This window comes from Carassius gibelio, chromosome B5 (assembly GCF_023724105.1).
Source record: "Carassius gibelio isolate Cgi1373 ecotype wild population from Czech Republic chromosome B5, carGib1.2-hapl.c, whole genome shotgun sequence".
NCBI classification, from domain to species: Eukaryota; Metazoa; Chordata; class Actinopteri; order Cypriniformes; family Cyprinidae; genus Carassius; species Carassius gibelio.
In genome coordinates this window covers 30330495-30356678 of record NC_068400.1, presented here as the reverse complement: position 1 = coordinate 30356678, position 26184 = coordinate 30330495, and the positions used below count along the sequence as shown (strand labels likewise).

General features: G+C 37.0%; 1 protein-coding gene across 1 annotated transcript; it reads left to right on the top strand.

Moving 5' to 3' along the window:
• The first annotated feature begins 5871 nt into the window (after positions 1-5871).
• cspg4ba (chondroitin sulfate proteoglycan 4ba) lies at positions 5872-22502 on the top strand. The gene is made up of 10 exons (XM_052557892.1): positions 5872-6055; positions 8181-8344; positions 9642-13214; positions 13598-14071; positions 14232-14408; positions 15677-15875; positions 16251-16382; positions 17747-17919; positions 18303-18486; positions 19011-22502. The coding sequence occupies exons 1-10, from the start codon at positions 5998-6000 to the stop codon at positions 21041-21043; spliced, it is 7167 nt and encodes a 2388-aa protein (XP_052413852.1). The 5' UTR covers positions 5872-5997; the 3' UTR covers positions 21044-22502.
• The last annotated feature ends 3682 nt before the right edge of the window (positions 22503-26184 follow it).

The following is a 26184-nucleotide window of genomic DNA, read 5'->3' as shown; positions in this document are numbered from 1 at the left end:
CCCTGCTTAGCTTCAGTGGGAAACCGGTCTTGAGCTCCAGGGTGATATGGCTGCCAGCCATGTATAATGTATAATGAATAATGCACTCAAATGGCCATCTTTGCACACAAGACTACATATCCTTCAGCTTCAATTTATTTTCAAATATATTTATTTTAATTATCCTAGTTATTTGCAACAATATTTTGTACCATTTTCTTCAAACTATCAGGTTAGACATTCTATTTTTTTTCTTTTCTGTTCCTTGTGTTAGAAAAACAATAAGTAAAATAACTTTTATGTTTAAAAACCAAATTGACTGGAATAATTTACCTGCTGATATTCAAACAAATACATCATTTAAGATGTTTAAGCAAACTTTGTTTTCATATTTTTGGTTTTGTACATGTTGCTGTTTTTTATTGTTTATATATATATATGTGTGTGTGTGTGTGTGTGTGTGTGTATGTGTGTTCTTATTTTATATTGTAATTGGATATCTTTGATCAGTGCATTTTGTATTAGGTTTTGTTCTATATTCGCAACTAATTATTTAAATTTTGTGGTGCCCCCTTTTTATTTTTGTTTTTTTATTTATTATTATTAATTTTTTGTTTTGTTTATGGATGTATTGTTAATTTGTGTTTTGTTTTGTTATTTTGTTGTGATTGTGAGGTGTTGTATTTTGGGACACCCTCGAAAACGATCCTAATTAATTAATTCAAATATATTGTTATAGTGCCTGTCTGGAGCCATAAGGTCAGTGACCATCTTTGTCTCAGAGAGAAATCCCGATAGAAAGGGCTGTGAGGAGCTCAGAGAACTTCACTGATGATTCCATCGGAACTATGATGTCATTGGTTCCATGGAGCAAAGCCACAGGAGGAACTCTGCATGAAAACCATCGCAAATGATAAATCACAAAGAGCTTCTTTCAACAGCCTCACTGTATTCTGCATCTCTCTGTACCCCACTAGTGACCTTTATTTGGTAAATTACGTTTGTAATTTAAAAAATTGGCCAGTAATGGCACTACAGTAGCAAACAGAAGAAAAATTGACCTTTTATTACAGTAACATCTTATTTAAACAATTTAATACAATGAAACAAATCAGGTTAATGTGCTGCTGCTTCAGCTGTTGGACACTGACAATATGTGGATAAAAATAACAATAACGTTTCAACTGATCCTCATTCAGTTTCACGAGTAATGATGTTGGTGAATTATAAAATTCTCCATACTATTTATAGCTTTGTGCATAGCTGATACATATTCAACTTCCCACATTTTCTCAAGCTTATAATTCAATTAAATTCAAAGTTTATTTATAGAGCACCTTTTAAAACAGCAGGTGTTCATCAAAGTGCTGTACATACAATATGAAATAAAGAGTAAAACTAAAAAGAATAAAAATTAAATAAATAAAAACACAATAAAATATGCAATACATACAATAATGATTTATAACACACACTTAAAAAGAACTCCTAACAGGTAACTCTCATACTGTGTAATATGCTGTACTATACAAATATGTTTTTAAATGTAATTTAAAAACAGCAATTGAAGGTGCCTGCCTAATGTACAAAGATAAATTATGCCAGAGTTTCGGGGCCGCTACTGCAAAGGCACGGTCACCTCTGCTCTTTAATCTTGCATTGGGGGAGACTAAAAGCAGTTGCCCAGCAGACCTAAGTGCTCTGGATGGAGCATATGGCTGTAATAGATCTGAGAGGTATTTAGGAGCAGTGTTATTTGATGATTTAAAAACTAAAAGTAAAATCTTGAGATCAATTCTACAACGAACTGGCAACAAGTGAAGGGAAGCTAATATAGGATGATGATAGGATGGGATAGGATAGGATGATGATAATGATCCAGTACACTGTAAACGCCACTCAAACCTGTTACAAAATTTTTTTTAATAAATAAAAATAATTATAATAATAAATCACAACATTAATGCCAAGTTTTTACTAAGAACCAGTTATATCAAAAAGGAAACCACTATGCTAAATTATAAACGAACATAGTATAATAGCCACATATAATAAACATGGCAAATTGATTTAACTATAACTTAAGCTGATTTGGGGCTAAAGAAACTTTTCTTATTATGATCAGTTGAAAATGGTTGTTGCTGAAATACAGAAAGAGACAGAACATCATATAAGAACAGCATTTATTTAAAAGATAGATAGATAGATAGATCACAATCAAATACGGTAGAATAATAATAAGGGACAAGTGCTTACTCGTTTTAATGCTACGATACATTTTAGTAATACAAATAATTATTATTGTGCTAAATTTAAAAGTATCTCTATATCTCTGTACTGCATAGCATACTGTGCCCCCTGTGGCTAAGGGAACCACATTAACAGGATTTTAAAAATAGAACTAACTTTCACATAGTGCTTGTTATTTTTGTCATTACTAGCTGTACCACAGTTTCCTCTGAAAATACAGTTTGCCATCCTGCAGATATTTCAGCATCTCTAGCATGGCTCTTGTAAGGCAGTATATGCACCTGCAGGGAGTGCAAGAAACATCTGAATCATTAAAAAGCCAACTACAAAAGTAAAGTAACATCAACATGTAAATGCTGTGCTATGTCACCTTGGTTTGAGAGCCTCTATATATTTTTGGTACCCTGGTTTATTGGGCCAGCCATAGAGCCATTGAGCAACTAGAGAGATACTGTAGGAAGCCCCACTAATAATGCCCCAGCCACCACTGGAAGAGAGAAATAGCACTTTAATGCAATCATGAAACAGAAAAAACAAACAAACAAAGATCTGGGGATTTGTATTATAGTAGTGTGTAATATTACAATTTTCTATGTTGTATGACATTATTTTATCATTTGGCTTGAAAGATATAAAGACAAACTTATGATGCTCACTTGAATTTAAATAATAAATATTGTAAACCAGATATGTAATAGTGGTCATTATTAAATTATTACTATAAATACCTATATTAAAATATATAAAAACACTATTAAAAAATATTATCATTTCATAATCCAGTGATTTTGCAGTAGGCTGATTCCAGGTCCCTGTGAGAACATTTTAATGTTCGTTGTTTTCACAGAAGTAGGACACCAAAAAAAGTACAGGCTGTTGAAATTAAAACGAATACATAAATTCATTTAAAAATAAATACACTCTTCTGTATCAACCTCATGGTGTGTCTTGTTACTGTTTTTATAAGAAATTTTTTATATTTGTTTTAGTCACAGAACTATAACAGAAAACATGCTATTGAAATTCAACAATTAAGATAAAGCTGACAAAGTCTTGTTTAATACACAGTTTTATTACACAACTTCAATGGGTGTGTCTTGTTACAGATTAGACAAACATTTTGATGGTGGTTTTAGCCACAGAACTATAACTGAACACATACTGTAAAAATTAAACCAAAACATCATTTACAGATTAAAATTTTACAGATTTCTTAAAGCACATTTTGTGAAAATCACTTAGGAAATCTTCAAGAGTAGGAAGATACTGCAGTTGTTTTGACTGAGTTTGACATTCAAACCTTTAATAAATTAAGATTGTAGAAAGATTGTATTTATTTGAAACTAAATGATGTATTGTTTTAATTTTCTACTTGTTCAAGTATAGTTCTGTGGCTAACACCACCACCAAAATGATTCCATCCCAGCTAACGTAAATATCTAATACATTGTGTGTTACCTGGGATACCAGTGTCCCGTATGCCCAGTTAGATGCATTCAGTGACTTCCTGATTATTTCTACTAGAATGTAGAATTAAAGGTTATTCAGTTATTGTACAGTTTACCTCAGAACATAAACCACTCTAGCGGCGATACGTTTTTCATTGGTTTGAGTGTATGTCATTTAAAAAGATGTTCCTGCTTATGTCCAGTCAACACACGTATATTATAGTTATTAAATGGGTCATATGATGCTTTTTTTTTTAAATCGTTATTTTGTTTATTTGGTGTAATAGAATATGTTGACATGCTTTAATGTAAAAAAAAAACACATTATTTTTCAAATACTGTACATTATTGTAGGTCCTCTATGCCCTGCTTCTCTCAAACACGTAATTTTCTACAAATTCCTCCTTCCAACAAGCGCAGTCTTCTCTGATTGGCCAACTGCACCAGTGCATTGTGATTGGCCAAAACACTGCAAGCACTCATCGGAAATGTTTCACCCATTTCCATAATAGGGCTTGGGCATCGTGACGTCATTACTTGGCGTGGCCGCCACGTTGAATGCCTCCTTTACTACTACTCGAAATACTGCGTAGTGTTTAGACATACTCCCTGTATATACTTGCTGTATTGGGGGGTGTAATAGCGCAACACATAATCAAATACAAATAAACAATGAGAATAATGCACAAATAAACCAAACAAATAAAATGAGAATGGATTAACTTTACACCGCTTTCCTGCTTGGAGGTGCGACCACGGAGACCATAACATCTGAATATTAATTTATATAGCTTAAGACAACATTGAAAATAAGGGAAATTTCTCAGGTTACTCATCCAAAATACGGGAAATTTCAACATTCATCTTTTTGTTGCTATCCCTCTGCTGACAGCAAAAATGAGTACTACAAAACTGCTGCATTAACTAACGTTAAACGATTTGTGAAGCTAGGTATAACGTGACTTTAGTTACAGATTGGCGTGAAATCGTGCTCTCACAACAACCACCCTATCTTAAAAAGCCCAACATCACACTAAGGTTGCTTTCAAGTAAGCAAAACGATGCTTTGAAAACATGTTTCGCTGGAAGGGCAAGGAGTAGCAACAGGACAACAGTACAGAGACTGACAGGTCCGATTGAAGGGCTAACGGGATATATTTTACAGGAAAATACTAAAACGGGAAGACAGAGGGAAAAGTACGTGAGAACCCCCGAAAAAAAGGGAGGGTTGACAGCTACTAACTACACTTTTGAAACACATTGTTAAAAGTCCATGTGTGAATGGTTGTTATCCCTAACGGTTACTAAACTAGCAGCTGTAGCGCAGTTTACCTTTGTCTGGATTACTGTATACTGTTTGCCGGTTCTATGATCTGCAGCTCCTGAACCCATACATTTGTGAACTCTAGATGAGACTTCAATTACTTGTAGCTCTCTCGCTCTCTCTCTCTCTCTATTTCTAGAGAGCATTACATAAATATTTCCACATAGTGACATAGACATGTGTGGGCTTGTTTGGATGAGGTGTTTTGGGGGGCGTGGCAGAGTCTTAACTTTGATAAATTGCTATGGATTTGAGACTTTAGTCTTTGCAACTTTACAGATCTTCTTCATTCACCAAGAGCTTGTAACACTCCAAAGAGAAAGGAAAATTTTCAAATGCATCATATGATCCCTTTAATTTACTTATTTCATCCTTATTTGCAATTGTATTATATTATTCATCATTCTTTCCATCATTTTACTTTTCACTCTTCCTTGTCTTCATGATTATAATATTTTTGCTACTTTTAAAAAAATGCATATTGTGTATATTTTATATAGGCCTAGTCCTTTTTGTAAATCTAAAACTATGAAAATGATGTATAAAAATATACGAATTAGTACATGTTTTAAAGTTATATAAAGAAAAAAAAATTACACACACTTCCAGTCAGGCTGTAATGATATACAGTAAAGTACACATAATAAGATGCATTGAAATTCCCCAATATAACCCATGTTGTATTTTATACATATTTATCCTAAAGTTAACAATTGCTTTAACGATTGTAATTTTTCAAGCGCAACACACGGTCTGTTTTACACGCGAACCTGTGCTGTTGTTTGTCGGGGTGAGGGGTGAATATCTGAGGCTCGAGAAAGCTTGAGGAGGCGGAGTTTCTCCTCCAGTTCTCTCCGCTTGCTGCTCGAACACGCAAGTTTGTGGAAAGATTTTAAAGTGAGCAGTTGAGCGAATCGCCATGCATTTGGTGAGACAATGAATTTAAAACACGTTACTTTATTTCAAGTCGAATGATCACATTGCTCTGATGTTAAAATGAGGACGACCCTTTTAAACGGACTACTCTTTCTTTTTGTCGGACTCGCACAAGGGGGTAAGTAGTTCAAACTGCTGAAGTATGGCTGATTTGAAGCATGTAAAGAAGGGCATTTCAGCATTCACATTTGTATGCGCAACATTTAAGTTGGGGGATTTATCACGATTTTAACATCAAGTTTCGATGTGGTTTTATGCACTTGAGAACAGTATAGACAAAAAGCCTGTTTCTTATGGCTGCGTTCTCTGCAACGAAAATATGAGTTATTGTCATTTTAGCTGTTTGTGCGTTAACTGACGTTGATACAAACAAATGTACGTTTAAAGTTGGCTATTCAATTTCCAAATCATGTTCATTGCCAGTGTTGCGTGCAAATGCCTACCCCCCCCCCCCCCCCCCATAAAAAAATAAATACAAATAATAATGTGACATTGGTTTGTTGTATACATAATATAACTTTCATGATTGCACAGATTTGTGGCTCGTAGAGATAACATATTCAGCCGCTTGCCAAATGTCAGGTCACAGAAAGCAGCCTTTTAGTTATTTATAACAATGAAATGCAGTGATTCACCAACATTAAAGCATGCACTATGGCATTGTATTGGCCAGTGTGTTTATTCAAGTGATGTTTTTTTTTTTTTTTTTTTTTTTTTTTTATAAAAACACTTTGCAAAACTTCATAGAACTTCATTTTTTGCAAAAATTCATAGAACTATCCGGCATTATTTAAAGAGTTTAATGTTTATCAGCAAACACCTGTAATTACATGAATATTTGAATATTATTGTAATATTAGTGTAATGTGCTACATTGTGTTTCATTGTTGCATCAGTTGCAGTTGTTCAGTGTTGAGCTCCACAATAGCGACTCCACTGAATTATCAAGATGTCAGACCTGGGCTTATTTTGGAAGCGCGGTGTCCAGACTTATAAAATCTCCAGGATGTCAGATGTAGGACCTCTTTGTGTGATAAAAGAAACTAAAGATAGCATGGCATTCTTGTTTTCTCCTCTCTCACTGTCATTTCAGGTTTGACATCAAAACATCCTTTATATTTACTGCTGATCAGTTGTACTTTTGATAAAATGCTTGGTTTTGATATTGCCCCTTTGCCTTTTGTCAGACCATTATGGGGAAGTATGATACATAAATATTCATTCTTGCATATTAAAGTTTAATCTAATCACATAGTCCACGATTGTGTCTCCACAATTTTATAAGGCTTCTTGTGTCAACTATGCAAAGTTCAGTGAATCACATTGCTTCGCTGAAATTTGCATGGTGCCTTAAGCATTGTAAACAAAGAATTTAAAAACAAATGAGTAATGGCTCTCGCATAGTTTGACAGAATTACACTGGTAAACATCAGTGTGTCATTTCAGTCCTAAAGTAGAAGTGTTCTGTTCCCATACAAATTGAGGGGTGTAAATACTACAGTGACACTTGTAGAGAGAGGTAGATGAGAGTGTAGAACACATTAGTGTAGATTAAAGGGTGATGTGGTGTGGCTGGGTTAGAAAACAGCTGCGTCCAGGCCTCCATCAATGGACAGCAGGGCTAAGACAATGTGGCTATGTCAGAGTCTTTTATGTTGAGAACCGGGTGCTGTCAGGGCAGAGCATGCCAGCACATGCACATGGGTATCACAGTGCTTCGCTGGCGCCATCCGGCTTGTCCTGTAAAGTGTTGTTGTTTTTATTCATTCCGTCACTTTTATTTAATGTCTGTGTCAAAATCAAAATGCAACTTTTGAGGGTAAGCAAACACAGAAACGATAAAATTGTCATCAGTTACTCACCCTCATATTATACCAAACCAGTACTTTCTTTACAGAGAATAAGATATTCTGAAGAACATGTAAATGTTTTTTGTCCATACAATAAGTCAATGGGGTCCACTACAATGCTGGACCCCATTAACTTTCATTGTAGACCAAAAAAAAAAAAAAATAATTAATAGAAAAAGAAAACCATGCTGGTTTGGAATAAGAGTGAATAAATCATTTTTAATAGTAATAATCTCCTTTCTCATAAATCAATTAATTTATTACGCATTAAAAAGTGTAACTAAAAAGTTAACAAACAGTTTAATTCACAAAAATTCATTAGGCAGAGAATGAATGAGCATTCAGAAATGAAAACAAAAACAAGCATCATGGGTAATATTCTCTTATGTGCAGCTTCATTCTATGGTGATGGATTTGTGCAGTTAAAAGGGACAGAGACGTCTAGCCGTAACACACTGCACATTCGTTTCCGCACCTCCAGCCTGAATGGCCTGCTTTTCCTGGCTGCAGGGCAGAATGATTTCCTGCTGCTGGAGATGAATGCTGGCAGACTGCAGGTGAGTCACGTGTTGCTATTTCACCCTCAGCAATGTTTAGATCTACCACAACAAAACTACATGTGGAAACATGTCAATTCCATTGAGGCTTGAAAAGAATCTGATTAGAAAAAAAAGTGATAATAAAGACTGACAAGCATTTTGTGTTGAGACAAAAACTCTACACATGGAATATCCTCTTCAGATAAAATGGAGTGGTGAATTTTATTCTATGGTCTAGCTATGATACTCTCTGAGACTCTTCTGCTTCTGCACCTTTCTTTAAGGTATACATTACAAACCTGATGATTGCACTGACTTAATGGCTGAAGAATGTGGGCTTAGTTGACATTGTGGTAGAAGTAGTTACTCCCACAATCCAGGTCAAAAACTTTCCCGAAATTGACTTTTTCATTTAACATAGGATTCTTTTTATAAAGGATATCTTTAGGCTACAACAGAACTGATTGTGCTGAACATTGAGGTCCGATTTGCTTGTAATTGAAAATATCTTTGAACTCTCACATTTATCTGAGGTCATTAAATTGTCATTTTCTATCCTTGGGCTGTGACCCTCTTTGAGTACATAACCGATTATAATTGCTTTCAAGTTTAGAAAAAGCTAGAAATATCCAGCAAGCCAGGTCAAGGTTTTCTTAGCTGTTTGATGTAAAGACAGTGACATTTTATGTTAAGAGTAAAACGTATTGGCTGTAGACAGATGCTATTTATTACACTTTTTAATGTGGAAGAGAATTTCATGAATATAAATTGCCTGTTTTCATACACATTTTCTTAGCAATTCAAATAATTTATTGCTCTTATTTCAGACATTTGTTAGTTTAAAAACTCAGGGGATTTTAAACTTCCTGATGCTATATTACCCAGTACCCACAGATATATCTCCTAGCGCTGTATTATATTTTTCTCCATTTGCACTCTAAGTAGGTTATAAATGCATTATAGCAACATCAAATATAAAACAATATTTTATTTCAAAAATTAATAATAGTCATTTTTATTGTCACAGTATTAAACCCAAAGTGAATTAAGATTATCTGTGAAATGTTTACTTTATTTTATATATATATATATATATATATATATATATATGTTTTTATTTATTCCATTTTATTAACTGTTAACTTTAATGTTGTATGTATTAAATTAATGTTTTTCAATTTAGATATATTTAAAAGAATTTGGTCCCAAGTTATGTCTAGATAATTTATAAAAATATATATATAAATCTGTGTGTTTTTATGTATAGGATTGTGTAAGGACAGTTTTTCTTTTACATTGTTCCTGTCATTCACAGGTAAAGTTGGATCTGGGATCTGGAGAGCAGCTCCTTCTCTCAGATAGTGGAACCCAGTTGAATGATCTGGCCTGGCACACTGCAGAGTTTTTCCATGACATTTACAATGTCACATTGACTGTGGACAACCATTCCAAGACCAGCCTGCGAATGCCAGGTCCAGAGAGAGAGCTGCACATCAATGACGGCCTGTATGTTGGTGGTACTGGAGGATTGGATCAGGCATATCTGTCCAGAGATCTCAATGGTTTCCGTGGCTGCCTCGATGAAGTAATATTTAATCAGCACAACCTCCTTTCATCGCTAAGGTCCTACTCAGGGTTCAAGAATGTCTATGAGGTTTCCCTGGGATGCAGCCCTCAGTTTTTTGCCAATGAAGCTGACCCAATCAGTTTTTTCAGTTCACGGGCTTATATATCCTTTCCTCCTTGGACAGCACAACATGACTGGGCTTTTGAATGCTCAATCCACACGTCAGCTGAAGAAGGGATCATCATGTACAATTCAGCTCGACAGGGAGATTTTGTCGCTCTAGAGATCCAGAAAGGTCTCCTTGTTGCAATGGTTGGTAAAGATGGAAGTAAAACAGAGCTACGTTCCCTCACCGTCATCAGTGACAACAAATGGTACAACATTCAGCTCTTTTTCACAGCAAAAAACCTCCAACTTACAGTAGATGGAGAAACCGTAAAGTCCATCATTAACTCTAGATCAAAAACCTTTTATCTGAAAGGTTCCCTTTTCCTGGGGGGAATCGATGACAGCACACGTTCTGAAGTCAGAAAAGTTGGCCTTTCCTCAGTAGCAGGGAAACGTATTAAAGGTGGCTCCTTTAAAGGATGCTTCAGAGACATTAAAATAAATAACGTCAAAATGGGTCTCCCCAATGCTTTGGTAACCAAAGACGTCTCTGTTGGTTGTGAACCTGAAAAGGAGCTGGATATAAGCACCACAGTAAGCCCAACAACCCTTCCCATAACCCTTGTTGACTCTGTCACTCTGCTGCCACCCACCGATGTATCCACCTTAGCCAAAGGTCTTGTCAAGAAGTACGGCCGCAATTTTTTACAGCTTAGGAATCTTGTTGTCCCAGAAGGTGGTCGGGGATCCTTGGATTCAAAGCATATTAAAGTAAACCTTGATTTCAAGAAGCTTGGCATCCGTCAATCTCAGATCATCTTTAGGATTGAAGAGCAGCCGGTGCATGGTCAGCTTAGGCTTGATGTAGACCAGGAGCAGGCTGAGCATACATTCAGCATGCTGGATTTGTGGCACGGCAGAGTGATGTATATCCATGGGGGATCTGAAGACCCACAGGACTTCTTCATGTTCTCTGTGTCCTCTAGTAGCAGAAAGGATGTGCCAGGCTATCTAAAGGGACACAAGTTGTACCGGTTTAATATCACTGTTACACCAACCAATGATGCCCCTGAGTTGAGTCTACCTGAGGGGAATCTGTTTACCCTTTTGGAAAACTCCAAGAAGCGGCTGACATCTGATGTACTGAAAGCCACTGACATTGACAGCAATGACACAGACCTCTTTTATTCTGTGTTAGGGAACCTTAATGCTGATGCAGGGTATTTAGAGAATGAAGACAATGCAGGTACACCAGTTACTTCCTTTTCTCATTCAGCTCTTGCAGACGGTAAGATGTATTATGTCCACACGGGTGTGAGGAACTCTAGGATTGTGTTGAGAGTCAGCGATGGTGAGAAGGTGAGCAACACAGTGGTTCTTAGAATCATGGCTGTGGGACTTGAGTACAAAATCTCCAATAACACAGGACTGGAAGTGATCCAAGGAGAGATGTTTCTTTTAAGTACCAAACAACTGGCCATCTGGACCAATGCATTAAAGCAGGTAGTGGAAATTCGGTACGATGTGATTGAGCCACCAAGATTTGGTGAGCTCCAGAGGATGCACTCAAGTGGAGAATGGAAGACTACCAATTCGTTTTCCCAAAGAGTTCTTGAAAAGGAGCGTTTGAGGTACCTCAGCACCTACCAGTCTATCCAAACAAGTAATAGTACAGACCATTTCAAGTGTAAAGTAACTGTGGCCTCCAGAGCTACTGAGGAATTGGTGTTTCCCATAAAAGTAAAGTGGATAGACTACACAATAAAGAACAATAAACCTATAGAGCTGGACAAAATTACGAGAGCTGTAATTGACTCCGAGCATCTGTATGTAGCAGTACACGGTGTACATTTGTCTGAGGATGAGCTTCGTTTTAGAATATTGACTTTACCAAAGAGGGGAATAATTGAAGTGAATAATGCCAAGCTGGATGTAAATTCCACATTTGGTCAAAAAGACATCAGAGATATGAAAGTCCATTACCAACTAATGGAAAGATCATACGAGGACACCAATGATGAATTTGTTTTCCACATATTCTCAAAGCATGCACATTCAGCTAGGCACATATTCAAAATCAATATTAAAGCAGATGTCAACAGCATTTTCATGACAAACAATGGGCTGTCACTTCTTGAAGGTGAAAGTAAACTCATCACAAAGGATGATTTGTTTGCTGAAACTCTAAGCAGTAAAGAAATGTACTACACAATCACAAAGACGCCGCACCATGGCAAGCTAATGCGAGTCAACTTGTCCAACTCTACCAAAGACTTTGACAATATTATTTCCTTTACCAATCAAGACATTCATGAGGAGCGGATTATGTATGTTCATGATGACAGTGAAACAACTCTTGATAGTTTTACCTTCATAGCCTCCACAAGTCCAGTAACAAAGCTTTCTTTAACAGACAAGGACATTGGCTCCAAGGAAGGCATGTTTAACATTTTGATACAGCTGGTTAATGATGAAAAACCAATCCGCATTGTAGACAAAGTTTTCCATGTAGTCAGAAATGGACAGAGGTTACTTACACTTGATGACCTGTGCTACCATGACGCAGATTCAGACTTCAGTGATGGGCAGCTTGTCTACACCCGCCGTGGTATCCCAATGGGTGACTTGGTTCTTGCAAATGACACTTCACAAAAGCTGTACCAGTTTCGCCAAGAAGACTTGGAACAGAAACGAGTGCTGTTCATTCACCATGGGATGAACTCTGGGCGTTTTGTTCTCTTTGTGTCAGATGGCAAGCACTATGTGTCCTCTCTGTTGGATATTAGTGCACAGGATGCTTATTTAAAAACTGGCAACAACACAGGCTTGTTGGTTCAGAAAGGGCAAGCCAAAACCCTTACTAATGCTAACTTTAGTGTAGAGACAAACCTTGACATCCGAAATGACAATGAAATATTATTCACAATCCATGAGGCTCCGAAACATGGAGGGCTGTATTTAAAAGACAGCAAAATTGAGTCATTCACCCAGCATGACCTGAGGAATGGCTACTTGTCTTATCATCATGACAACAGTAAGAATCTGGCTGACGTTTTTACACTCCTGGTGAAAGCAAAGGACATTTGGCTTGATGTTAAAATACATGTGAAGGTGTACCTGGAGAGCCACCAGAGGCCACCCGTAGTTCTTCATAACAAAACCTTGCTGGTGGAGGAGGGAAAACCAGTTAAGATCGAGAGCAATAAACTTAAGGTAAATATGATCTTTTATTTAGCTACCTTTAGCATTATTTTGTCGCGGAAACTACTTTGAGACTGACATAACTAGAAGGTTATCATAATTTGAAGTAGTTAAACATCATAACAATCTGAACAAACCAATGAACCATTTGAACAAACTGATTCATTAGATAGAATGATTCACTTTTCCCCCCTCTGTACTATATTTGGGACCATTTAAGATGAACTGATTGACCTGAATGAATCTGACTCTCTGACACCACGAGAGAAGCTAAATTCAGACTAGCATACTTAATTACTATGATAATGTTATTTCCAATTAATCCAGAGAAGCTTAACATTGAATGCAAGATTAAATTAAATAAAATAGGGCCTACTATTTCTGTTTCTTTTCAGGTGACTCATGAGGCAAGTTCAGCTTCAGAAATAACCTTTACTGTCAAAGTTGCTCCATCTTATGGATATTTACGCCATTTTATTGAGGGTAAAGATCAGTATCAAGGAACGAAAGAGGACCCATTAGTGACCTTTTCCCAGCGGGATGTTAATGCAGGCAACATTCAGTATGTACAGGTGGCACCTGGCCAAGAGAGTGATTCATTCACGTTGGAGGCCAGCAATGGAGTCACAGAGGTCAATGACATCATCATGTCTGTGGATATCATCCCACGCCTCATACCCATTGAGGTGTCCAATATCACTCTGGAGGAAGGGGCATCTAAAGCTCTCACAGAGGACGTTATCAGAGTAACCAACCCACATTTCTCAGGCCTTAATTTTGTGTACTACGTCTCAGAGGGTCCTCTGCATGGCCGCATTGAGAATTCACGTTTCAGAGGGATTCCCACAACCTACTTTACAAGGAAGCAGGTAAAGTTTTCCCCATTTGAAATGAAAATGGAATATGAAAAGGCATGAGCAAATCACTCGAATGATTAGGTGTACTTTGTTTTGTATTTTATTTATATATACGTTTTTTTTCTATCTATGTTTATATAGATATTTATAGTTTGTTATTCTTACTTGGCAGGTGGAACAGGAGTTTATTTATTATGTCCATGACAACACAGAGACCTCAGAGGACCACTTCACTATCACAGCAAATGACACAGACCTGCGAAAACACAGTGCACCATGGACTGTGTATGTCCAGATCACGGCCGTCAATGACGAGCCTCCAGCCATTACAGCCAACAGGGTTCTCAGGGTGAGATTACTATATATAAACTTCTTTTTATGACTAGAGTCAGCTGAGGTTCCAGTCTGAGAATGTTTTCTGGAGTTTGAAAACACTGCAGAGGTCTGGAAAAAAGATGCTGGGATTTGTGTACTGTTTTAATATTTCATTGTCTATGTTCCCTTTGGTCTCCCATCAGTCACAGAAGAGTAGAGACAAGCACACAGTTGTTTCTGAGACCCATAAGGCCAAGCTACTAGTTGTAGACAAGTAAATTATTGGCTTCAACTTGAAGAAAAGTCTAAAGTCACAGATCACAGACCATCAGGGACAGTCAGAAGGGCTGCTCTGCATGCTTCAGATTCCTCAAGGCATTTCTGTTTCATGCTTTTTGAACTTTTCAGCTTGAAAGACACTTACAGCAGGTTTTCCTTTGGCTTGAATTATTAATAATTAGCTTTTTGATCCTAAACTCAAATATTAAAATATTTATAATACCAACAAGGTGGCTCGCTACTACTTCTAAAATGCATATTTGCTCATTTGCTCAGTGATTACAGTCTAGTTTATTTATTTCAGTGCTTTGTATTCAGTTGCTCAACAGGGGTTGAGAGAAATATATAGAATGTGGTTCGAGGTACTGGTGTACACATGGATACAGAATTTAATCAGAGCAGATGGGCAACAAAATCAACAATTTTTTCTTTTTTTTTACATACAGTGATTTAATTTGAGGTTTGCATTTTTGAATGATCCATGATTAGTTGTTCTTGTTCATGGTGAAAATACTTTCAGCTTCACACTTCTCACAGACAGAGATATTTCTATGTGTAGATAGGACTAGACATGCACAGACAATTGTTGTATGTATGCCATGAATTTCTAAAATATAATACATTTTTATTATAGCTTTATCAGAGTGTTTTTGGGTAAAGACATGATTTGTAAGATATTTTGTACCCTGTCATTAATAACAATATTGTTCATTTTTTTCTGCTGAAAGACCGTTTCTCTTGATTAATCTTTATACAATACTGTACCGCTATATATACATTTTGTATATTGTTGAACCAAAAATATATTCTTATGAGCTAGAGTCAGGATGTCTCCTTATGTGTGTTTTGTGCTGTTCTTTGGTATCAGATAAGGAGATCAGCATTCAAATAAGTTAAGAGTTAAGCTTGTTTTCCCCAAACTGTGTTCAGCTGGAGTGAGATTCAATCAGTTGACCATGATATAAAATACAAACCTTTCCAGCACTTATCTGTGTCTGTTTATATGTTTGATTGTTTACTCAGGTGTGGGTGGACTCCATCACAGAGATCACTCCAGAGGATCTGAACGCAGAAGATGAGGACACACTTCCTGAGCAGCTGGAGTACATTATTACCCAACCCAGCAATGGTCACCTGGCTCTAAAGACTGCCCCCAACAGGCCCATCATGAACTTTACTCAAGCTCACATTGACCAGCGGCAACTGCTTTTCGTACATAGTGGTGAGATATCATACACAGTCAACAATCTCACAAAACAATCATCTGAACAAGCCTCTGAAACAGTATGTCATGTTTAACCACTAGATGCCAGTGTTGTGCATTAAATCACAGCACACCACTCATTGTTCCTCCTACGTTTGCTGCCCTTTTTAGGTGAAAATAGGTTTGAGTGCAACAGTGGCATGGAATCATTAGTTTGAACCAAATGTATTATAAAAAACAAAATACTGTTTATTATTTTTTATTTGTTTCATTCATTTATTTTTTGCAGCATTTCTATGTGAAATAAGTTGTGTGTAACACGATATCGAAGTTGCAGTGCATTGTAAACCAGAATCCTGGAAATGAGAATGATTGCTGTCTTTTACTTCTCAGGGCCGATGGCAGGAGGCTTCAACTTCCAAGTAAACGATGGTGTGAACTTTGCTCCCAGGCAGATATTCAGTATTACAGCTCGTGCCCTGGTTCTTACTCTAGAGAAGGCTGGACCTCTTACGGTGTTTCCAGGTAATGCTGATTAACATGAGGGGATCTTCAGCAGTAACCTGGTATATTCTGCAACACACAGATTACCTACAAGGAAATATTAGATGTTATACAATAATCATTGTAGAGACAGCACTTTAGATCTCGGTCCCAAAAAAAAGTCTTTATATTGTATATGTAATCTTAGTTTGCTTATGTTCCAGAAAATATTGTGCTCTCCATCTCTTTTTATGGAGGTAAAATAGCGTGTCATGTTACAGCAGTGAGGTCAGCATCTGGCTGCTTCGCTTGCCAAATCAGAGCCCCAGATTGACTCCTCCTTTCCGCTCTGTATAAAGTCAACAATGCTGTCTCCACCCACTAACTAAATCTCTGTCTGAGCATCAAGTGTTTCACACTTTCTTAATCTTAAAGCAACTGATCCATGTAATAACAAAACGGCTTTAACTGTCCGGCTATAAAAAGCTCAGCGGAAAGCATTTGAACACTGAACGAGTCACTGTAAAAAGCTATTAAACTACAGTCATTTTCTTAATTTTTGACACACTTCGTCACATTTATGTCACATTTAAAACCAGAGCCAGAAAAATGGCTTTGTCTGAGAAAACAACAGCTGCTGCATCTGCTTTCAATTTTACAAATGGCTCTAGAAATACTTAAACAGATAGCATCTGATAAAGTTTTTATCTGTTATGTTTAACTACAGATAAATGAACTAAATTTATTTGTTCCTGGAGTCTATTTTTCTTATTTCCCCTTTCCATCTAATGTTACTTTTTGAGTTTATTTGACAGCTTTATTTCTAATTCATTTTAAACATGAGTAGGAACCTGGAACACTATTAAATAACTAATTAATAATTGATAAATCAACTGAATTTTGACCATTATTCTGCCACTTTGTGTCCGTGTGTTTAACAAAGCTTCCTGTCAAGCTATTCTTGTGGCCTTTGTGCATAGAGAGAAAAAAAAGAAAACTCTGAATATGGAATTCAGAAAACTCTGAATATGGAAATGATGACCTTCAGTTAAGGTCATGAAAGTAATCGGTAGAGTCTTTTAGCAAAATTCTTCCTGGCATATAGTTTGAAGTTCTTTTGAGTTCAGTCACTCTAAAGTGCTTCAACCTAAAAGTGATCTGAAACAGGATCTTGAAATGCTTGCCTACCCTTAATCTTTGACTGTGTTTACACGTTTGAAGTAAATATAGCTTGCCAATTTGTCTGTGGTTGTAATTTATGCTTCAGATGCATGTCTATTAAACATCACCATCATTTCAAAGCACATGAGCTACTATACACCAGACAATGTTGTTTAGTCTGTACTAGACCATTGTGTTCTTTTGTCAGTTTTCACACACATTCCTATGGTGTGTTTGTTTTCTAGGTTCCTTATCCTTGATTTCAAACAACATTCTTCAGGCCGTTACCAATGATGATACCGGCCTCTCAAACAGAACCGTTTATTTTACTGTGATCAATCCCCCAAAATTTGGAAAACTGGTCAGTTTGAAGGCAGATAAGACCACAACTGATATTTCATCCTTCACACAACAAATGGTGAGTGTTGCCAACATCTTTTTCCCAAGTCAGTGCCATGCATATCAGAGTGCAGAGTAATGAATTATGGATTTACTTTAACTATGAGCATGATCAGAGAGCCTGTCATGTTTGCAAGCTAAATGTAACATGTCCTAGTTAGCCAGCACAAATCGCTGCTAATGCCAAATTGCTGCTATTCATAATTCAAACATACGATGACACAGTGTTGCTAAGCAGAAAGAGTAGTATTAAGAATTTAAGGTGTCATTGCAGGAAATATATTTTTACAGTCATATGTAAGACTTTTTTGGGGGGATTTGGGGGGCATGTGTTGTTTTTATCAGTGTTTTATTTTTTCATGCTTTATATTTTAGTAACTCATGTAACTTGAATCATTACAGGTGGATGAGGGTGAAGTAGCATATCATCAAATTCATGGGGCGTCTTTAGGATGGGCGGCACTAGACAAGTTCACATTTACTGTGTCCTCTCCACCTGCTACGCTTGAACCCCAGACATTTGAAATTGACATTTCATACGAAAATATTGGACCTGAACAAAGTTCAGTGCTCTTCAAAAATAAAGGTACAGTATAAAAATTTACAAAATAATTAATATTATTTAGTTTACAGTCAGTAATGTTGTATTAAAAATAATAATAATAATAATATTGTGACATTTTATTCAGTTCTAATAACATTTCACAATATTACAGTTTTATTGTATTTTTTATAACTGTTTTCTGTTGTAATATGTTTTAAAATGATATTTATTCCTTTATTTCAAAGTTGAATTTTCAGCTGTCATTATTACTCCAGTTTTCAGTGTCACATGATCCTTTGAATCTCGAAATTTCGTATATATTTTGTGGAAACCATAATAAAAAAATATTTTCAAGATTTTGAACATTTGCATATGTAGCTGTGAAATGAATATGTATTTTCATTATGATTAATGTTGAATAGACATGTGAAATCTTTAAAATTGTTGAGGATTTAAAAGGTAGTATTGTAAAAAATAGCCAAATATACTTTAAACCTGTTATTCTTGCAGAAAAGTCATGGCTTTTGTCAAATAAAATGTATTTCATTGTTTTTATATATATACAGGTGTGACTGTAACTGAAGGAGATAAAGTGCTAATCGACAAATCAATGCTGGATGCATCCAATCTCATGACAAAACAACCTGAATCCAAGCGCAGCTCTTATGAGGTTTGGTACCAGGTCACATCTCTTCCAAAGCATGGCGCCATCGTCGTTGGGGAACGAAATCTTACAAAAGAGAAGCCCAATTTTTCTCAGTTCATCCTTAATAAGTATGGTATCACATACCATCACGACAACTCTGAGACCACCCATGACTATTTTGACTTTGATGTGTATCTAAACCTAAAGAGCCAACCACCAACCCGCCCCCTAGATCCCTCAGAGGTTGTGTCAGAATCATTCAACATCACTATAATCCCCATAAATGATCAACCACCTGTTTTGAAGACCAAAGCTCCCAGCCTCAAAGTCGTTCAGGGAGACACCGTGGCTATCAGACCCAACCACTTAAGTGTGGTTGACTTGGACAACCCACCAAGTGAAATCCAGTACACAGTGATTAGCAAACCTAGCAATGGTTTCCTAGCCATTACAGAGCGCATGAACGAGTCGGTGGACTCCTTCTCACAGGCTCAAATCAATAATGGAGAGGTTTTCTTCATCCACGATGGCAGTCCATCATCTGGAGCGTTCTACTTCAGCGTCACCGATGGCCATCATCGTCCGTTATATAAACTCTTCAATCTGGAAGTGGTAGAGATCATCGTTTCACTGGCTAACAACACAGAGGTGCTACTGGCCCAGGGACACTCTTCTGTAACCATCACACGGTCACACCTGGCCGCAGTGACCAATGGTAAAAACACTACAGTGCACTATAAAATCACCGTACCACCAAAGTACGGTAAACTCTTACTAGACGATGAAGACGTCACTGTTTTCAATCAAGATGATCTCCAGGAGGAAAAGCTGAGGTACCACATGGTCAGCCTCGAGTCATCCCATGATAACTTTGAGTTTGCAGCCTTCACAACAGAAGCGAATCTAACTAACCAAGTAGTTAACCTTACTGTCAAACCCCTCATTAAGTACACAGAAGGGGTAACATTTGCTAACGGAGTTCGAATAAAGCTGAAGTCACATTTGCTGAATGTGTCTGAACTTGCTTTGTTGAGTGGTAGTGACCCGTTGTTTGAAATTACCTCACCTCCGGAGAACGGCAGGATTGTCCGGGCAATTGGCAGCAAGAGAAAGAAAGTGGAATCTGTGGGGTCTTTCACTTTTAGTGAACTACAGCAGGAGAAACTGGCCATTGAGTTGAAGGCGAACCTGACAGGTGTCCATGAAGTAAATGATTCTTTCAGATTCATTCTTAAAGCCAACAACGTCCAACCCGCCAATGGGATTTTCACTTTCAGCATTGTACCTCATGTTCCCGCTCTGGAGATGTCAACAGTGATCCCAGTGACCACAATCAGGCCTGGTTTTCGTAACCAAACTGCTGCATTGAGCTTGTTTCCATCTTCAACATATCCACCTGTGCAGCCGACACAACAGGTGACCAAATCTGGGTCAAGATTCAAAGGTCGCAACCGTTGGGGTAATTCAAACAGCATTGACATGGGTACTACTAACCTAAAACCAACCCATGGGCTGGAGGAGATTTATCCAATAAATAATACCCCGGTCAAAGTAGAGTCGGTTTCCCAGACGGGCTCATCCTCAAACTCAATGATCATCCTTTTGCCTCTTCTTGCTCTTCTGCTGCTGGTCATCATTGTGGTTGTGTTGGTGGTGCTATTAAGACGGAACTGGAAGAAGAAACCAAAGTCTTTAAAGAATACCTCAGGTGCTCTTGCTCAACCAGATCAGAACCAGCCACAGTGGACTGCAAGTGTCCCCGTCGTAACCGTCACTCCTCTTACTCCAAGAAACGCTGGAAGTTCAGCCATAACCAGACTGCAAACCAGAAGTGAGAACTCGCCGTATGGCACCTCTGTGTCTCTGTGCTCTTTTGGAGACCTGGAGCCTGAAGTTTCCCAGCTTTGCAGGACCACCAACCCCACTCTGCGAAACAATCAGTACTGGGTATGACCTTTGATCTTCAGATGCATCACTGTACTCTCTGAAACGTGACTGATTGAAACACTACTTTCAAGTTCTGAAGTCCCAATGACCTGCTTTTGTTTGATGTTTTGCAAAAGTTGTTCATGATCAATATTTTCCCATTAACCCAAAAACTAGGGAAGAAAACCATACAGCTGAAGATTTGGGCATTACTTCCCAATTATGAAATGCTAGGAAGTTCACTTAAAGGGATAGTTTACCCAAAAAAGAAAATGTTATGTTTATCTGCTTACCCCTAGAGCATCCAAGATGTAGGTGACTTTGTTTCTTCAGTAGAACACAAACTGAGATTTTTAGCTCAAACCGTTGCAGTCAATCACTCTTATAATGTACGTGGATGGGAATCGCGGCTAAAACATACAATAAAACAAAAAAAAACACACAAACAAAAACTAATTAAACCCTGTGGCGATACATTGATGTGTAAAGACACAAAACGATCGGTCTGTGCAAGAAACTGAACAGTATTTAAAAGTTTTTAGTTTTTTTAACCTCTGATTCACGCCATGTCTGAACTGTTAGAACTCTCCTAAGCGCGTTCTCAAGCAGGCGCGTGAGCCGTCTTCTTCTTCGTGTGCATTACCTCCACCTATCTCTGTCTACAGTCTCAATTAGGGGTTTCAACGGTCGACTTTTGTTAAATTTGAAACGTCACTTTTGTGTCTACCTCAGATCAGATAGCCTCATAATAAGAAAATGACAAAATCAAACCATAAAACGTGTTACACTTAAATAATATCAATGGGATAAAATGATGTGGTACTGTTTTGTATACTGAAACTATTTAAAGCCGTAAGGATATTTATTTATGATATTAGAGTTTCTATAAAAATGTTATAATTACATTTATTCTGGCACTGAGAGAATCTGTGTTGTGTGCATATTTAAACAGCACAACTCTGTATATTTTGGGTAAGTTTTACTTTGCGTATTACATATGTGTGTTATAACTGAATGTTTATGTAAAAGTTTTTATACTTTCAGGAACTTTCTCTTAGAAGTGAGACCATGCATCTTTAAATGATGCAATTGGATAAATCCACTGGATTCTTACCACTGATCTCTTTTTTTGTGGTAAATGAAACACTGTTGCATCTACATGTACATACACATGCATATACATATAGTATCCAAAAGATGAACTTATTTCAGTATTTTCAATACATTTTTGCAGCTGTGGTCATATCCATAGACTGTATAAAAGGTCATATCGCTACATATGGCCACTGTGACATCTGAATTGTACAAAAATGTCAGTGCAGATTTTAAACAAGCTGGAACTGACTACATTGTATTTACAGTAGGTTCAGTTCTTCAGAACATTTTTCTTTGTTACTGTATATTTTCCCTCATTTATGAGTCATTTGTCTGATACACTGAATAGTTTTGTTTGTCAGTAAATAGAGCATGTTCTGCAATCCAGCCATCTTGACTCCTGTCATTTTTTCTTGGGTAAGCAAAATGTGGTCAAGTTAAAAAAATATAGACCTTATTTCAGATGCAGTTTCTTTGTTTGGATGGATGTTGTGGCTTTTTGGCCTTTTAGAGCTCTTCTCCTTTAAGAATTTACACAAAGATGAAAAGCAGCGAGGTTCCTCTGGGGATGTAATTGCTGTGATACTTCATTCCTCGTATTTAATTACTGTGATTTCAGTTAATAGGCGCCAAAAGTGGCTCTTTTTATCTGCTTTCCAGATGCATGCGGAGATCTCTTTTAGTCAAAAAGTGTTTGTGATTAAACGAAATAATAAAAAAAGAAATAGATACTATGTATAGGCTACTATTAATAAAAAGTCTCCATTTTTTATTATCATTTCATAATTCAAGTAACACATGAAATAAAATGCATTCTCTGTCACAAGCAGCATGAGTTTGACTGAATATCGGTTCCCATTGTTTCAGCTGGATTGCATTACAGACAATGCAAGCTGGAGACAATCCACTGTAATGTGCTGACCATACAAACGTGACACTGTGAAACCGTTTCTGTCAACATCAGTGTCAGGATGATTCACAATGATATGCATCTGATAATAGACAGTGGTTTATCTGCTTATTCTGTGATTAATTAAAACCTAAATCAACTTCACAACTACTCTTCATCATTGAAAAGGTTTGACAGTAGCTTTAGAATGACATAAAATTATCTCTTTATATAATGCGCTTCAGTGATTGGGCCAAAAGAACAAAAGGCTAGCCCTCTTAATAAATCCTATTGTGTAGAAACACATGATCTATTATCTGTAATGATTTCCCTCCTTTTTCTTAGTAGAAGAAGAGCTAATTGCAGTAAATGAGTCCGGATTCCTATAAGAAAAGGAGCTGAGCGTGTTCGCACTAGGCTGTGGTGACTACCAGACTCATTCTGAGCTATGATTTGTGAAGAAGAATCCCAAGAGACGGAAACATAATTAGTTTAAGCCCTCCAGATCACGAAGAGCTGCCCAGCAACAGAGGATTGACTCTCCTGGATCCCTGAAGTCTTAATTAGATTTCATGTCATGAGCAATGAATAAGAGTGTTTAAGGGAACTTGGGCCCCATCATCTGATTTGAACTATGCTATAGGGTACTTTTATTGTAAGTCATTGATGACTCATCTTGCACTACACAGATTTTTGTCCAATCAAATGCTCTCGAATGAGAATGTCACTTCCAGTCTTGGTATGCAGCAGGTAAAATAATAGATAGACATACTTGCCCAAAATTAATATTTAAAATGCTTTTACATTCCGTTATACAACATGTAACAGCTTTTCCTATTGTTTCAGTTACTCTATTGTTCCCAATATCCTTGTATCTAAGCTTGTTCTAAACTCAGTTCTCGACAATCTAAACTAATTCTCAAACACACCCAAATACGGCCTTAGTAAACTGAGTCTAAATGTAGTATGGATGTGAAATGTAACATGAGGAGATAGAATTTCACGGTTGTGGGTGAGGATAAAGTATCTTCACTGAAAACCCCCTTACATACAGTACAGTAAGTGAAATTGCACAATTTTTATGCTGGGAAAAATAAGCAGTTTAAATGATGCTGTTAAAATTGTTTTTCTAGATAAGAAAAAGAAAAAAAGAAAGATCCAATTATTTTTTAATTAAAAAAATGGAGATAATTTCTACACAGAGTTTTAACATTATTTAATATGAGTGCTTATGTGAAGAATGTCATAATAGTCAAAAGACTGCAAATTTTGTATTTTGTGCATTTAAGATAAGAAATGATGCACTGCCATTAAAATGTCCTCACTTATAGTGAAAGATCATGACAACGCACTAGTTAGGACATTTGACTGGTCCTCACTTCTTAAAAAGGCTTATAAATCAGCCAAAAGATGTTTTGATGTTCTAGTGTTCTGCAGATGTTTAGGGGACAGAAAATATCATTAACCTGATAGAAAATCAATGGAAGTCTATGCAATGTCCTCACTAAGCAACACAAACGTGTGTGTGTGTGTGTTTGTGTATGTGTGTAATCAGTCATGGTCAACAGGCCGAGAGAGGAGGAAGCAGTCAGGTTTTTTCAGACATGAATGAGGTCCTGCTAGAGCGGGCTTCCTGTGTGGGGCTATAAAAACAACACCGCAGCGAAGATTGCCCACTGGTCTCACATTCTAGAGTTTTCTGCCAGGTCTGTACATCTTGTGAGGGACCTCTTCCAAAAAATAGGCAGCAACATATTTTAATGCATGAAGCCCCATTTATACTGTGATAAAATATTCGAAATATTATTACGAATATCCTCTTTACACTTTTTGCTATTGAAGGTTTTATAGTCAGTATTTGAGTAATGTTAGATGTATAAAAACTGAAGAAAAACTTAATGAGAAATATCAGTAGAATAAAGTGTATTATTGATTTATTGGAAATATAATATACATTATCACTTAAAGAAATGCTGAAGCAAGTCTCAAAGCTTTGATGGCGTCACACCATGTGTACTTTCATCAGATCGGCTTGTTTTGTGAATCACACATGTGTTTAGCCCACTTCCTGTTTGTTAAAAAAAAGTTAAATCAAATCAAATCAAATAATACACAAAGCCCTGCTTTAAGTATAATTCACTTGAGAGTGGGCAGGTTTAGTTAATGGTCCGTTGTGCACCGCCAGCATTACCTCATGGGATATCGCTGCTTGTTATGCTTAAGGGCTGGTCACTGAAAAATCAACGCTGACTCAATTTTTGCTGCAAAGATACAGTGACAGAGCTTGCTTGACTCGCCTGTATAGTTAATGGATATTTTTGGTCTGTTTCAGAAACTCATACTTATTCTAGGGTCTATATTAACTGCATTTAGCTGTCAAAGCACAAGTATCACATGATTAAAACAAACAGGAAGTGGGCTAAACATGTTGGATAATTGTGTGATTCACAACACTGAGACAATCTGATGAAAGTTCACATGGTGCAACTCTCAGAGCCTTGTGACTTGCTTCAGCATTTTCCGCGTTTTTTGAGTGCTAATGCTAAGAATGATACTAATGGGATATTTCACTCAAAAATAAAATACTGCTATTATTTACTCACTTTTTTATGTTGGTGGAATGCAAAACATGTTGAAAGTAAATTAAATCAAAGTATACGTTTCCCAAAAGCATCATAAGCCTAAATTGATCATAGCTTCATTGGTTTAAATATAGGTTTGCGATGTACTTAAAGCTTACGATGCTTTTGGGAAACACAGCCCTGTTCTCTATGGCTTCAGTGGAGTGTGTTCCCGTGAACACTAGTTCCTCCTGGGATACAAAACAGCTCATTTTCTAATGACCTCAAAATCTCATCAGAACGTAGTATAATTTGCTGGGAATTTCTATGGTAAAAACCAAGGATGTGAACTCCTAACATTGGAATCTGAAGTCAGTCAGTGTGTGGAGTGCATGGTTTTCTGGGGTTTTCCTGTAGGCTAGAAGAATGGTGTGGAGTCCACATGCCCTCAGCAGGTCAAGTGCACATCAAAGCCCTGTGATTGGAAACAGAAGTCCAGGCAAGTTCCTGGCACTGCTCAGGTATGCTGGGAAACATGCAATTGACCAGGAAATACTGCAGCACCTCAGTGAACTCATGCATAATTAAAGATCAGCAGCACTTCTTGTCAGGAAAATCTATGG